At 43.4% G+C, this 14,552-nt stretch overlaps 2 protein-coding genes across 3 annotated transcripts; one reads left to right on the forward strand and one right to left on the reverse strand.

Annotated features, from left to right (window-relative positions):
- The first annotated feature begins 4,517 nt into the window (after nucleotides 1–4,517).
- On the forward strand, nucleotides 4,518–9,252 carry c1ql3b (complement component 1, q subcomponent-like 3b). The gene is made up of 2 exons (XM_053651909.1): nucleotides 4,518–5,615; nucleotides 6,510–9,252. The coding sequence occupies exons 1-2, from the start codon at nucleotides 5,040–5,042 to the stop codon at nucleotides 6,687–6,689; spliced, it is 756 nt and encodes a 251-aa protein (XP_053507884.1). The 5' UTR covers nucleotides 4,518–5,039; the 3' UTR covers nucleotides 6,690–9,252.
- Nucleotides 9,253–9,322: 70 nt separating this feature from the next.
- pter (phosphotriesterase related) lies at nucleotides 9,323–14,403 on the reverse strand. Of its 2 annotated transcripts, none has more exons than XM_053651895.1 (5): nucleotides 14,215–14,403; nucleotides 13,218–13,651; nucleotides 12,726–12,991; nucleotides 12,132–12,272; nucleotides 9,323–9,992 (listed from the first exon to the last, which is right to left on the reverse strand). In XM_053651895.1, exons 2-5 carry the CDS (start codon nucleotides 13,647–13,649, stop codon nucleotides 9,782–9,784), a joined length of 1,050 nt encoding a protein of 349 aa, XP_053507870.1. In that variant the 5' UTR covers nucleotides 13,650–13,651; nucleotides 14,215–14,403; the 3' UTR covers nucleotides 9,323–9,781. The 2 variants fall into 2 exon arrangements, with proteins under 2 accessions (XP_053507870.1, XP_053507871.1); XM_053651896.1 differs by having other exon boundaries at nucleotides 13,218–13,522; nucleotides 14,215–14,402.
- Between the last annotated feature and the right edge of the window lie 149 nt (nucleotides 14,404–14,552).

Here is a 14,552-nt window from a genome sequence, read left to right on the forward strand (position 1 = left end):
GTCACAAAGCAAGTTTACAGAAATATATCAGTTAACAGAGAGCATTTTTGATCAATCCAGAGGTCACGGTGGCGACGAAGAGCTCTCTGAGACGACACGAGGAAGAAACCGTGAGAGGAACCAGACTCGAAAGGGAACCCGTCCTCATCTGGGTGACACCGGATAGTGCGATTATAAATAAATCCCTGTGTATATAGCTGTGTGCAACATGGTCAAATAGTGCAGCTGTGTAGCCAGGAAATCCATCCTAGTTTTCACATGAGGTTTGTTGACATTATCGACGGTTCACTGATGGATGCTCAGTCCTAACGCTATCATAGCAATTGCAGCCATCTTTATGGTTTCTAAGTGCCTCTTTAGGCTGTCCGTGTGGGGCCGTCCTCAGCAACGGCGAGTGCTTTCCGACTAATGAGAACGCCGAGCAGAAGTAGCGTATAAAAACCGACTTTGTTTTATAAGCCCGCTGTCCGCGATTATGCACTGCACGCGTCTCTCATGCACGTTTTCCCATCTCTCTCTGCGCCCGCCGGCGCTCTGTCTGTGGTGCATTAGTAATGCTCCCCCTCTGTCACAGACTGATGCATCTCCAGAAGGAAAGAGACATGGTCAGGTCTGGGTTTGTGCCAGTCCTGAGGAGTTCACACTCAGTAGGAACTCTGATCGTGAACATTACATAAGTACAAACGAGCCTCGTATCGTGGATCGACGTTTCGGCCATGCGACCGCGATGCGATGATTTCGGTTAGGAAAGACAATGTACGAATAATACTACTCTGTTTTGCTTTATTTTCAAGCGATAAACTCACTAACGCCTTATTATAAGTCGGATTGTACTCGAGTACTTATTGATTTTTGACTTCTTTTACACCAAACAGGCGTGCGTCGTCGATCCGCTCGGAAAACGTCGGGCACACAGACCCAGTGATGAACTCCCTGACATCTCAACACGCGTACATGGTGTCTGTTGAAGGTGCAGGGGATTGAAAAGCACCCCGCGATGGTGTATACACGCTGTCACAAGCCTACTGTTTTGTTCGCGCTCTTTTTATAGCACTTTACCAGACCGAGACATGATGGAACCGGGTTTTTGAAAGATAAGAGTGATATACACTGCACTGCCAGGAGAGGTTTTGAGTATAACTGTAAAGCATTACCATTTAATCCCTATTAAATAAAATAACACAGACTTGCAACTCATCGGGTGAGTCAACGATCGCCATCGACGGGTTGAAACTAACCGGATTGGGTTTTTAGCATTGACTGGTTGGTGATGGTTTTAATTAGGCTAGAAGTTTGTTTATGTTTTGGGAAATAACACCAATTTTGTACGTTTGAAAAGATGGGTACAAACAAATAGTATGAGTATGTATGAGTATGATTTAAAACCAATCATGAACTGGAGTGATGTAGCTGAGGTTGAGGAACTGTCCGAGCCAGAATTCACACGCCATGCTGACACTGCTTTCTACATCTGGGTTTTTCTTTCTTTCTTTATTTATTTATTTAAATGTACTGTTCAGGGCACGCCCACTTCAGATGTAAATCCGAAGACGTATACAGATATGGAAATTGATGCACCAACTCAGAGGGCGGGAGATTGTTCTATAGGTGCTGTACTGATGTTAAGCTGCATGAAACCTTTTATGGAACTGACAGGCGAGTCCAAATCCATTATATTGTCACACACAGACACAAAAGTTTGTTTCAGGAGGGTTATATAAGCGTAGTAAGTCATCCCTCGGCAGGAGAGAATGGAGGCCCAGTAGGAGGACATGCTTTGAGGGGGTGATGGTGTGCTCACACCTACTCTTCCTCCGGTCTCATCTGTGCTCGAGCGCTGCGTTCTGGCTCGGCACATGCGCCGGGGCGAGAAACTTCACAACGACTTCAATAGAAACACAGTCATCAGGGAACAGCAGGTGACCAATGAGGTGATGATCCACACACCATTGAAGAAGTAAAAGCGCTGAACCTGATCCAGGTTGATCTAGTAACACGCTGGTAGCATTTGGAGCATCTTAAATGATAAATAATAATAATAATAATAATAATAATGAGATATTCCAGTTTAGTTAGCACTGTAAGGGGTTGACTGCTCAAAGAAAATGCGCTCACGCTCCCCTGGAACTGTTTGTCGGTGATGTCGGCTCATTTCGGTGTGTACACTTCGTTTTATAAACTGCACGGACGTCATGCATATTTCATATGAGGACCCTTTAGAACTGCCAACAGATCGGCTGCAGGCTGACGGCGTCTGAGCACATTACCATAACGCAAAATTTTCCACGAGTCATTCCGGAGAGGGTTTATGTCTCCGCATGTTTTATTCAAGACCTTAAAAGACAAGTTATTTCCAAATCAAAAACAACAACGCCTGCTCTGTTTTCTCCCCTTGTGCCTCATCACGTGTTCAAATCAGACATGTAAACTTGTATTTTTTGACATGGGAAGGTGAACACGATATGTACTCACAGTTCCAAGTAGCTAAAATTGTAAGGACCATTAACACTTGTATAAGCTAACTAATAAAAGGGGCTAATAATTTAGCTAACTAGCCATTAAATATTTGGTGCAAACGATGTAGTGGAAACAAGACAAGATTATCAACATTTTCCTCAGATGTGTAGGTAAATTATTTTGAAAAGGATCCTTACTGCTAATATTACGGATAAGCGCCCGCTAACAACCGCCGCCGGATGCTAACTTCTATGTGCTCAGTACTCATAAACTCAAAGCTCTACGAAAACGTCGTACAAACAATATAAAAGCAAAATGACAGTGGAAACAAAACAAGAATATCAACATTTCTCTCAGATGTTTTGGTAAATTACTTAAAAAAAAAAAAAAAAAAAAAAGTCTTACTGCTAACATTCCAGCTAATTCCTGCTAATTATTAGAACTAACTGCTAACTTCTATGGGGTTCGTACTCCCAAAGATTTGAATACACCAAGAGTGAGTTATGAAATCTGAACTTATTATAAGTCTTCCGATCTGTATTGTTTAATTACCCAAAACAAAGACTTGTAGAAAATTCTCAAGTATACAGTTTGCCTGTCACACCCAGTGAAGGAGGTGTGGCTTTACAGCCTGTCAGTCCCAGTAAAAGAGTTCTGTCCTCTTTGCCTGTCAGCCCCAGTGAAGGAGGCATGGCTTTACAGCCTGTCAGTCCCAGTGAGTCCTCAGTGCCTGTCAGTCCCAGTAAAATAGTTCTGTCCTCAGTGCCCATCAGTCCCAGTGTAGGAGGTGTGGCCTCATTGCCTGTCAGCCCCAGTGAAGGAGGCATGGCTTTACAGCCTGTCAGTCCCAGTGAGTCCTCAGTGCCTGTCAGTCCCAGTAAAATAGTTCTGTCCTCAGTGCCCATCAGTCCCAGTGTAGGAGGTGTGGCCTCATTGCCTGTCAGCCCCAGTGAAGGAGGCATGGCTTTATAGCCTGTCAGTCCCAGTGAAGGAGGTGTGGCATCAGTGCCTGTCAGCCTCCAGTGAAGGAGGCATGGATTTACAGCCTGTTAGTCCCAGTGAGTCCTCAGTGCCTGTCAGTCCCAGTAAAAGAGTTCTGTCCTCTGTGCCTATCAGTCCCAGTGAAGGAGGCGTGGCCTCTGTGCCTGTCAGACTCAGTGAGAGAGGTTTGGCTTTTGTGCCTGTCAGTCCCAGTCAAAGAGGCTTTGTCAGTTCCCAGAAAGCTAGATTTTGCCTTTCCTGTACATGAGCCGCCCTGGTTACGAGTCTCCTCCAAATAAATACATTTAAAGCCATTTTTCTTCAGTTCTGCCTGAAAAACACAAACACGTCGAGGATCTTGAATATAATAAAGCCCTGCTCTAAAGTGAAAAAGTTGCAGCTTGTTTTCAGAGGCCTGTTTGCTGCACGGCTGTTCATCTGAACATACCATGTGACTCATGATCTGCGCTAAACGTCCAAATGCACTGAGTAAGCGGCTGCGCATGCCAGCTGGAGAGGACAAGACAGGCCACAAGCTATCATTGACTCAGAGGGTGTGTTTGTGAGTGGTCGTGGGTGTATGTTCAAAAGTGCGAGCATTCATGCTCCTCTTATGCGATATTTTGAAACACCGCTTTCCTCCCAGGTGAATGTGGATCTCAATTATACCGACGAGACAACATGCAGTGCAAAAACATTTCCCGCGTGCTGTCCCACTGAGTGATTACGATGTCCTGAAGGGTTTTATTCCTTACGTTAATTTGTTAACGCTGACAACTTTTTGTACATTAAAAAGATAGACTTCCTACTTTCAATTGAACGTTGTGGAACCATGTTTGCCTCTTGGAAAGGGGGTGGAGCTGAGCAGCTTTGCGTTGCCTGGTGGTGGAGGCGATTTCTGGGCTGGAAAAATGTAAACAGAAGCTCTGAAGGAAAGCATGTGGAACAATCCATTCCATGGCCAGATTTCAAATCACAGTTCTTCTAAGTTATCTTTGAAGTTAGGTCATTATTACAGATCTAGGAACATGGTTGAGAATTTCAAATGGCACCTTTAAGATTTCTGTTATTCTATTCTAAGTATGTATTTTTAAAATACTTACAAATACCAGAAATTTGTAAGCAAGAAGTACTTGCTAATCGTGTAGGACTCGGCAGAACTCCATAAATACTGTTTATTATGGGAATTAATTCAGTTGGGTAATTTCCAAGGCATCACTGGTTATTTAAACCTTCACAATCAAGCTGTTGGCAAAACATGCTCTCCCCCTCCCTCTCTCTCTCTCTCTCTCTCTCTCTCACACACACACCGTATCTTCCATTTTCTCCTCCTTTATGTCACTTTTCCTCCAGCTCTCTCACTCAGATGAGATGTGATGTGCTCTTCTCGCGCGTTTCTGGTCCCTTTCACGACTTTTACGCATAATTAAGTCGTGATTACGCATCTTGAGAGCACGAGCTGATTCATCCAGGTTAAAGATATCACTCCGTGCAGAAGCAGGAGTAAGATAGCGCGCAAAACGCAGCGCGAGGAGCGCCCGTCGCTGTCCGGGCTGGGCGCGAGAACGCGCGCGGTCGCGGCCGGCATCCTCGGCGTGGCCATGGTGCTGGTGCTGGTGATCCTCATCCCGGTTCTGGTGAACGCGGCCGGAACCGACGCGCGCTACGAGACGCTCAGCGCCTGCAGGATGGTCTGTGATCCCTACGGCACCATCAAGCCGCCGGCGCGCGCCACCGCAAGCGACCCGCGCTCCATCCAGCCTCCGACCACTTTTCTGCGCGGTCCGAAAGGTGAACCGGGGCGCACGGGGCGCACTGGCCCGAGGGGTGACCCAGGTCCACCTGGACCACCTGGCCCGCCGGGAAAAGTCGGAAATCCAGGACCACCCGGGTTACCCGGACCTCCGGGAGTGATCGGTGTGAGCAGCGGCGTCGTAAACGCGGCCACGTACACCACAGTACCCAAAGTCGCTTTTTACGCAGGGCTCAAGAAGCAGCACGAAGGCTATGAGGTCCTCAAGTTCGACGATGTGGTCACCAACCTGGGCAACCACTACGACCCGGGCACCGGCAAGTTCACCTGCTCCATCCCGGGAATCTATTTCTTCGTGTACCACGTGCTCATGCGGGGAGGCGACGGCACGAGCATGTGGGCAGATTTGTGCAAAAATAACCAGGTAATAATAATAATAATAATAATAATAATAATAATAAGCATTATTAAAACACCTCTTCAATTAAACCACATCAGAATGGAGCAGTCTCAGAACAACCGGTGGTGCCTTCAGTATGTATCTTTTCCATATGCTGCATGTAGTACCTTTAAAAATTATGGTACTAATATGTGGTACCTTTATGCACCTTAACACATTTTTAAAAGGTACATTATATCCACCTTTCCAGCTGAAAGATACATTATAAAAGGTACAAATGATGTACCTGTGATGGTACCACCCCAACGACAAGAAAAAGTACAGTACTCCAGTATACACCAGACCTGGCATGGCTCATTAAAGTTTATTAAGTGAGAAAAGTCCTGTCTTCATGAGCCGGATTGAAAGTAGCACTTTTGCCAGACTCTAAACATCACCAGCGTTAACTCTGACTCTAAACATCACTATTTTAAAAAGATTTGAAATAGTCTATATGGAGGAAAAGTGTCCCGGAGCTTGCGTCGTAGTTTTGCCGTACTGTATAAAAAAAAAATAATAATGTAAAAATGACACTGTACAAAATGGTGTAACTTTCCAGTTCAAGGAAAATTTTGCTTCACTTCACGTGTAAGTGTAATGGAACTAGCATTAGTATACAGTGTATCCTATTGAAGCACTAGCCTACACGACTCTTCAGGAACATATAAATAAAGGCTTATAAAAGTGTGTCCAGCTCGGCATCAGCAACAAAAGAAAATTCTGTAATTTACTGGAAATGATCGGAAGTTCACTAAAATCTCAGAATGCATTGCAATGTTACTGTAACTCGCTGTAATACAGGGCACTGTTGCGTAATTTCGCTCTAAAAACCACAGCAGTGGGTTACTGCGCGCATCACAGCATGCTATTTTTCTGCAGGTGAGGGCGAGCGCCATCGCTCAGGATGCAGACCAGAACTATGACTACGCCAGCAACAGCGTGGTGTTACACTTGGAGCCTGGAGACGAGATCTACATCAAGCTGGACGGCGGCAAAGCGCACGGAGGGAACAACAACAAATACAGCACGTTCTCTGGGTTCATGATTTACGCAGATTAACCCGGGACAGGACTTGCCGCTTACGTGAAAGTTAACCTGCCTGGTCTTTTCACTCAAGAGGCATTCAAATGAAAGGAAACGCTGCGAATAAACGCAATTACAGTGTTCACTTGTGATTAAAAGTTCTCGTCCTTAAAGCTGGACAAGACGGTATCGGATCACGATGGTTATGATAGTGTAACGTGTGGAAACATCCTTTAAAAGGTTCATTGGACGTAGTGACCTTAAGCATGTGGTGACTTCATCCATCAGTTAGATTATAGACGATTCACTGTGAGGTATGGAAAAGAAAAGTTCGGTTAAGTAATCATGTTGTGTTTGTTTGCTGGTCAGTTTTGTGCTCAGTCACATGTTCTGATGAGCTTCATTTTGAGTTTTACTAAGACGACCTACTTAGAAGTAAAAACGGTTCTGCAGAAGATTCACGCCAACGTCAATATATTGTACCTCATTTGATCTTTGTATCGCTTTATTATTGAATAGCATAAACATTGTGCGATCACGAAAATAAAAGAAACGTCTCTAGTGCTGTTCTTGCAAAGCATTATGGGTCAGAGAAAGGTCAGCAGTGTATACCTATGGCACGAGACTGGAACCAGGTTCAATCTCAATCCTGATATTCCTCATACCTCTTCTCCTAACACTTTTCAAGGATTCATCTTATCATCCTGAGCTCAGAAATTCGGGTCTCGAAGATGCCAAGTCGGCCCATCTGGGCGAGAGGAGCATACGCTCTCTCCCCGTCAATCACAGCGATACTAGCCAATCACGGGCGTCTGTGAGATCAGTTATGCGGAAGAGGGTAGATAGCACTTTCCTCCGAGTGTGTTACGCGGTCATGTGATGCATCGTGAGCAGCAGTACGAAAAAGATGCACGTGTCACGGAGTAAGCACGTGTTAGCCTTCGTCCTCCGCACCCTTCCTAGGGCAAACTCCAAAGGATCCTTCGAAAATTTTATAACGCCAAAACCAGTGTTTTTGGTCACACGGTCAAAAAACATACAAATGGACGTGTAAGAACAAGTAAGCGTTTCATGTTAATACACATTTCTCTCCCCCCCCCCCGCCCCATTTTTATAGAATTTCGATCACTACAAATTGTATTATTTCCGTTATTTCTTTTCATCCATTTAGTGTTTCATTTTCTCAGTGCTATAAATTCAATCTTCATTTGCCAAAATGAAAAATGGTATACGGTCTGCATTTATATAGCGCTTTACACTGGTTCTCATTCACCCATTCACACACACACACACACACACACACACACACACACACTCACACACCAATGGTAGCAGAGCTGCCACGCAAGGCGCTAACTTGCCATCGGGAGCAACTCGGGGTTCAGTGTCTTGCCCAAGGACACTTCGGCACGTGGAGTCACGCGGGCCGGGAATCGAACCGCCAACCCTACGATTAGTGGACCACCCGCTCTACCACCTGATCCACAGCCGCCCACAAAAAAAAGTCAAATATACACGTCATCAAATCATTGTGGTTCCATTAGAAAATCTTATATAGTGAAAGCAATGAGATGATGAGCATTAACACTCTACTGCATGATTCTTCTACATTAAAAAATGTTTTGATGGATTTTTATTACTAGAATTAGTAAGGCAACAATGTGCAATCATGGAAAGTATCATATAGTAAAAAAATAACACAAAATGTATGAGATTATAATTCCAATTACTGCATTTTCTGGACTATAAATTGCTGATTTTTTTTTTTTTGGGAAGGGGGGGTATTTTTGCCACCTAGTAAACATGTAAAAGTTCCATCTTCTAGAAAGGAAAGTAAGGTAAGAAAGTATGTGGACGGATTTTACTCACTCAAAATACAGCACATACAAAAATTCGATCCAAACATGTTTTGGGTGAAGTATCTCTTTAATTCTTTCTCTTGAATTCTTAATTCTCTCTTGACACATACAATTTTGAAAATAATTGCAATTGCAAAATGTCTGAAATGACACGTTTTTCTTACTTTGAAGGTGAAAATTTTTTAAAATATACTATTAGAGAAGCTTAGGGTCTTTTTTTTTTTTTTTTTCTCTACGTAGGCCTGTTTCAATTCATGATGCACATACTACAGTTCCGTTATCGCATGTTGTTGCCATATGGCAACAATTACATTTGACCAATTACTAAAATACTTAAAATATATAAACTTGTTTAAATGACAAAAAAAATAAATGTTAACATATCTCAGATAGTGTTTACTGTTTTTTTTTTGTTTGTTTGTTTGTTTGTTTTCCTTTAAATAGATTTGTCTAAAAATTAATCAAATTTTCGGAGCCCTACGACGATGACCTTCACCATGCCATGCAGAAAAGGAAGTGGAAACAGCACTTCCTGGTCATCTGACATGGCATTTTATTTTATGTCAAAGTTAAAGCACCCCTTTTCCCAGTTACAAAGGAAAATAATAGCGTTGTATTATTGCCCATCAAAAAAAAAAAAAAAAAAAAAAAAATGGAGCTACATTAATTGTTGCCATATGGCAACCTCATGCAGTAAAGGCTCACATACCAAGCTATTTTGACTATCGCTTATTAATTGTGAATATTTAACTGTTAAATTTATATTATATATATATATATATATATATATATATATATATATATATGCATGCCAAATAAAGCCGCAGTGAGTCAAGTTTAAAGGTTTAGCAAAATAAGTGCTATTTCCCTGCAGTTTGTATGTGGTGTTGTTTTTTTTTTTGGATTACAAGCAGCATTGTTGGATTGCATTTTTAATTAGGATTGGATGAAAAAAGCAAAAAAGGCACAATCACAGTCCAGACGTTGCATTGACGTGATATCCCATTGAGGCAGAATGATTAGCAGAAGGTATTTGTCTGGAATCAAAAGATGTCCTATTCATTTTCGTGTCTGGAGAATAGAACAATGTTCCCCAAACCCTGCTTTAATTGTGCTAATAATGAATCAAATCCAGCTATTTTCACTGCTCAATTATACAAAACAACAGCCTTTGAAATCGGTTTTTGATTCATCTTAATTGGACAATAACTGAATAGCCAAGGTGAAGCTGAATTCCCCACACACATAACATTTATACTGTAGTTGAATCTATTTAAAGGTTAGCCACTGCTTGGGGTTGTCTATCAGTATCTTGTCCACCTGCTTTTGGCTGATGCCCCTGGAAAGCATTTTGGGGACAATATTGTTCAGGATGTGGGAGTAACCGTGGCCGCCGTACTTGGTCAGTCGGTTCTTGGTGTGGATATCATGAGCGATGACGATCCTGTCCTCATAGCCCTCTTTAATTAGAAACGCCAGGCTGGTAACAGAAAGACGAATATACAGGCAATATGATGATAATAAAGAATAAACATGAGCATGCTCATCATACGAGTGAACCTAAATGAAGTATTCATAACATAAATATGACATAAATAAAGCTGAACACACCAATTTTAATCCCATGTGCGGTAATTTAAAAGTGTTTCTAGATCTGGAATAACTTACAGAATTTTAACATTAACTTAATACCATCATGCAACTGATTGATTTCTGCATTTTGGGCTTTTTTTTTTTCTTCTTCATTTCCTTAAAAGGCAGCTCACAAGGCTTCTGTAGATTCATCATATAGATAGCAATGTTTAGATGACAATTGCAATACACTACACAGGCAGCAGAGGGCTCTAAAAATGACTAACTGCCCCCTTAAAATCCTATGACGACTGATGTACAGTATCTCACAAAAGTGAGTACACCCCTCACATTTTTGTAAATATTTGATTATATCTTTTCATGTGACAGCACTGAAGAAATGACACTTTGCTACAATGTAAAGTAGTGAGTGTACAGCTTGTGTAACAGTGTAAATTTGCCGTCCCCTCAAAATAACTCAACACACAGCCATTAATGTCTAAACCGCTGGCAACAAAAGTGAGTACACCCCTAAGTGAAAATGTCCAAATTGGGCCCAACGTGTCAATATTTTGTGTGGCCACCATTATTTTCCAGCACTGGATTAACCCTCTTGGGCATGGAGTTCACCAGAGCTTCACAGGTTGCCACTGGAGTCCTCTTCCACTCCTCCATGACGACATCACGGAGCTGGTGGATGTTAGAGACCTTGTGCTCCTCCACCTTCCGTTTGAGGATGCCCCACAGATGCTCAATAGGGTTTATTTTTCTTCATCTTGGAGGTGTGTTTGGGGTCGTTATCATGCTGGAATACTGCCCTGCGGCCCAGTCTCCGAAGGGAGGGGATCATGTTCTGCTTCAGTATGTCACAGTACATGTTGGCATTCATGGTTCCCTCAATGAACTGTAGCTCCCCAGTTCCGGCAGCACTCATGCAGCCCCAGACCATGACACTCCCACCACCATACTTGACTGTAGGCAAGACACACCTGTCTTTGTACTCCTCACCTGTTTGCCGCCACACACGCTTGACACCATCTGAACCAAATAAGTTTATCTTGGTCTCATCAGACCACAGGACATGGTTCCAGTAATCCATGTCCTTAGTCTGCTTGTCTTCAGCAAACTGTTTGCGGGCTTTCTTGTGCATCATCTTTAGAAGAGGCTTCCTTCTGGGACGACAGCCATGCAGACCAATTTGATGCAGTGTGCGGCGTATGGTCTGAGCACTGACAGGCTGACCCCCCACCCCTTCAACCTCTGCAGCAATGCTGGCAGCACTCATACGTTTAGACAACCTCTGGATATGACGCTGAGCACATGCAGTCAACTTCTTTGGTCGACCATGGCGAGGCCTGTTCTGAGTGGAACCTGTCCTGTTAAACCACTGTATGGTCTTGGCCACCATGCTGCAGCTCAGTGTCTGGTTCTTGGCAAACTTCTTATAGCCTACACCATCTTTATGTAGAGCAACAATTCTTTTTTTCAGATCCTCAGAGAGTTCTTTGCCATGAGGTGCCATGTTGATGTTCCAGTGACCAGTATGAGGGAGTATGAGAGTGTTGACACCAAATTTAACACACCTGCTCCCCATTCACACCTGAGACCTTGTAACACTAACAAGTCACATGACACCGGGGAGGGAAAATGGCTAATTGGGCTCAATTTGGACATTTTGACTTAGGGGTGTACTCACTTTTGTTGCCAGCGGTTTAGACATTAATGGCTGTGTGTTGAGTTATTTTGAGCGGACAGCAAACGTACACTGTTACACAAGCTGTACACTCACTACTTTACATTGTAGCAAAGTGTCATTTCTTCAGTGTTGTCTCATGAAAAGATATAATCAAGTATTGACAAAAATGTAAGGGGTGTACTCACTTTTGTGAGATACTGTAGTTGGAAATCCCGCACGCACAAACTCTATTGTGAAAATAAGACCTTCACACATACAATGTCTCATTTTAAACCATTCCCTCATCATATACAGCAGACGGGAGTGTGCAAATACTACAGAACTGATGTACGTGTCTTGTTCGGTACTTACATTTGAACCCTCTGGCTGTCATTGGGCATGTCGATGCCCAAATTAAAGGGGTAGTCCAGCATTTCTGTGCCGAAGAGGTCGTACTCAAGGTAGCTTCCTAATTTCGCAAACTCCAGCAACTCGTCGTGGTCAAATATGGTTCTGGAGAACATCGAGAAGAAAATACGTGAATGAGGTGAATGAGGTGAACTGATATGAAAAGGTACAAGAGGTTCTCAGCATCGACAGAGACAACACAGATAAAGAAGTGATAATAAATCTTTATGCATTTATAGGAAACCTACATGAATGTAATGCTATTTTGAACATTTTGAGCTACTATAGGGTGCAAAAAAAAAACACCCCTAAATAAGCTACAGTAAACATTTGGGCAAAGACATTCAGTGCTGTGAGAGTGTATTATTGCGCAAGCGTCTTATTTAACATTTTGTACCGTTTTCAGACTTGTTTGATTATGAGTAATTCAGGTATTGGTACTGTTAAGAGATTTACCCCTGTCCAAATAATACATCGGGGTTTAAGTGGGGTTAAAGATGACAAGGTTACGACTGGAATTTCTTGTTCAATAAATTTAATCACAAAAGTGTTGTTCACCTGTCCAGATGAGACATCACGGTTTTAGAGATGTCTCCTCCAGCCTCCTGAAGGATCCGGACTATCTCGCCGGGGGCGGCGGGGTTCCGGCCCGGGTGGATGATAACGGGACATCCCAGCTGTGTCTGAGCATGCGCGGTGGCACGCAGTACTTTCTTTTCGCTCTCTGCGATTGGCCAGCTTGTGCCGATCTCTCCAATCACGCCACAGCGGATATCGGTACCATCTGCGCCGTGCGACACCTCAGTCACGATAACATCGGTGAGCTTTCATGAGAAAAAGAAACAGCAGCAATCACATTAAATCAAACTGTGGATGGAGTAAAATGTTAAGACAGCCAACTTTTTTCCGTCACTAGATCTTCTGCATTATAGGAATTGTCCACCTGTATGTTATTCTTCTAACAATTCACATGTACTAGAGACCTGGGCCGAGAGTATGGGTCATTCTAAGCCAAACAGGACATGAGAGTTAACACTAACACACACACACCTCCTCCACGGTCATCTTCCTCGTCTCATCAGAATGAGTGTCGTCCACGTAGTAGCCGGCCCCTGCTACGATGTTGACCCCTGTGTCCTTGGCCAGCTGGCGTAAAACGGGCAGATCTCGAGTTATACCCGTCGTCGTGTTCTCCACAATGGTGCCTCCTCCAGCCTCCTTGAAGCATACCAGTTCGTCTCGCACCGCCTCGAGCTCCTGGTACAGCAGGAGGTTCTCCCGGTGGCTGTACGCGTGCTGCTGGAGCCAGTGCATGTTCTTCAGTTGGAACGGTGCCGACGAATTGTCCTCGTGTCCTGGAGCCGGGGGGACAAAGCAGTACTCGAAGTTCATAGTCAGGTGCTCGTGGGTCATGGTGCGACCAAGTTGGTCCGGATCCATCAGGCCCAGGACCGTCTGGACCTTCCCGCTCAGATGAGACATGTCTTGAGATAAATCGGAAACGCAGATTATTTCAGTGCCAAGCTTATCCAGAATTCCTCTAATGTCTTTTTAGAAAGATCTATTGCCAGAGATGCTGTTTTAGGAAATTTAATCACCACCTCCTGACCAATCAGGATTGAGACTGTAACAGCGCTGCGGTTTAACACCAGAACAGTAATGCCAGGGTTGCTAAGATTTGTCCTGGAAATTATAGATACAAAAGTCCTCCTGCTCTTCTAAAGAGTCACCTATTTAACCCACTGTGAACTTTGAACGTTGCACTGAATCCTTGCATGCATTCTTGACTCTTGGTACAGCACAATAAACTGGATTTCATGGAGCTGCAGTCTAATAAACACACTATTAGTTACTTTCAAATAACATGCATTTTCTGAGTAAGATTTCCTCATGCCTCAAATATGTAATAGTAGTAAACAAAGAAGACAATGAATAATGACAATGAACTACACAGTGCTACATATCAAAATCAATCAAATGCATTTTATTTCATCTTTAATCATCAGACCATTAATCAACCCGATTGACACCTGCATTAAGAGTGTACCTGCAATCTCTTTCACCGTAAGGCCAAATGTTCGCTGCAGAGTTCAGTTTGCAGATCCACAAGATGTCACATTGTGGCTGTAATCCAAATCCCAGTCTGCTACACATGTAGTGCACTACGTAATGTGTAGAATCCAGCAATGGGAACACTGTGTAGTATAGTTAGACAGGAAGTAGGAAGCCATTTGTATTGCAGCCAGCTCGCGCGACTTGAACTCTGAAATATCGCGAGATTTGCGCTTTCCGCCCCCTTTTGGTGAAAAAGAAAAACACTGCGTCCGGCATTTTTTTAAAATGGGATTTGAGCCCACAGCTGTATGGCATATGAAGGACAAAACA

Source organism: Ictalurus furcatus, chromosome 20 (genome assembly GCF_023375685.1).
Source record: "Ictalurus furcatus strain D&B chromosome 20, Billie_1.0, whole genome shotgun sequence".
In the NCBI taxonomy this organism is placed as follows: domain Eukaryota; kingdom Metazoa; phylum Chordata; class Actinopteri; order Siluriformes; family Ictaluridae; genus Ictalurus; species Ictalurus furcatus.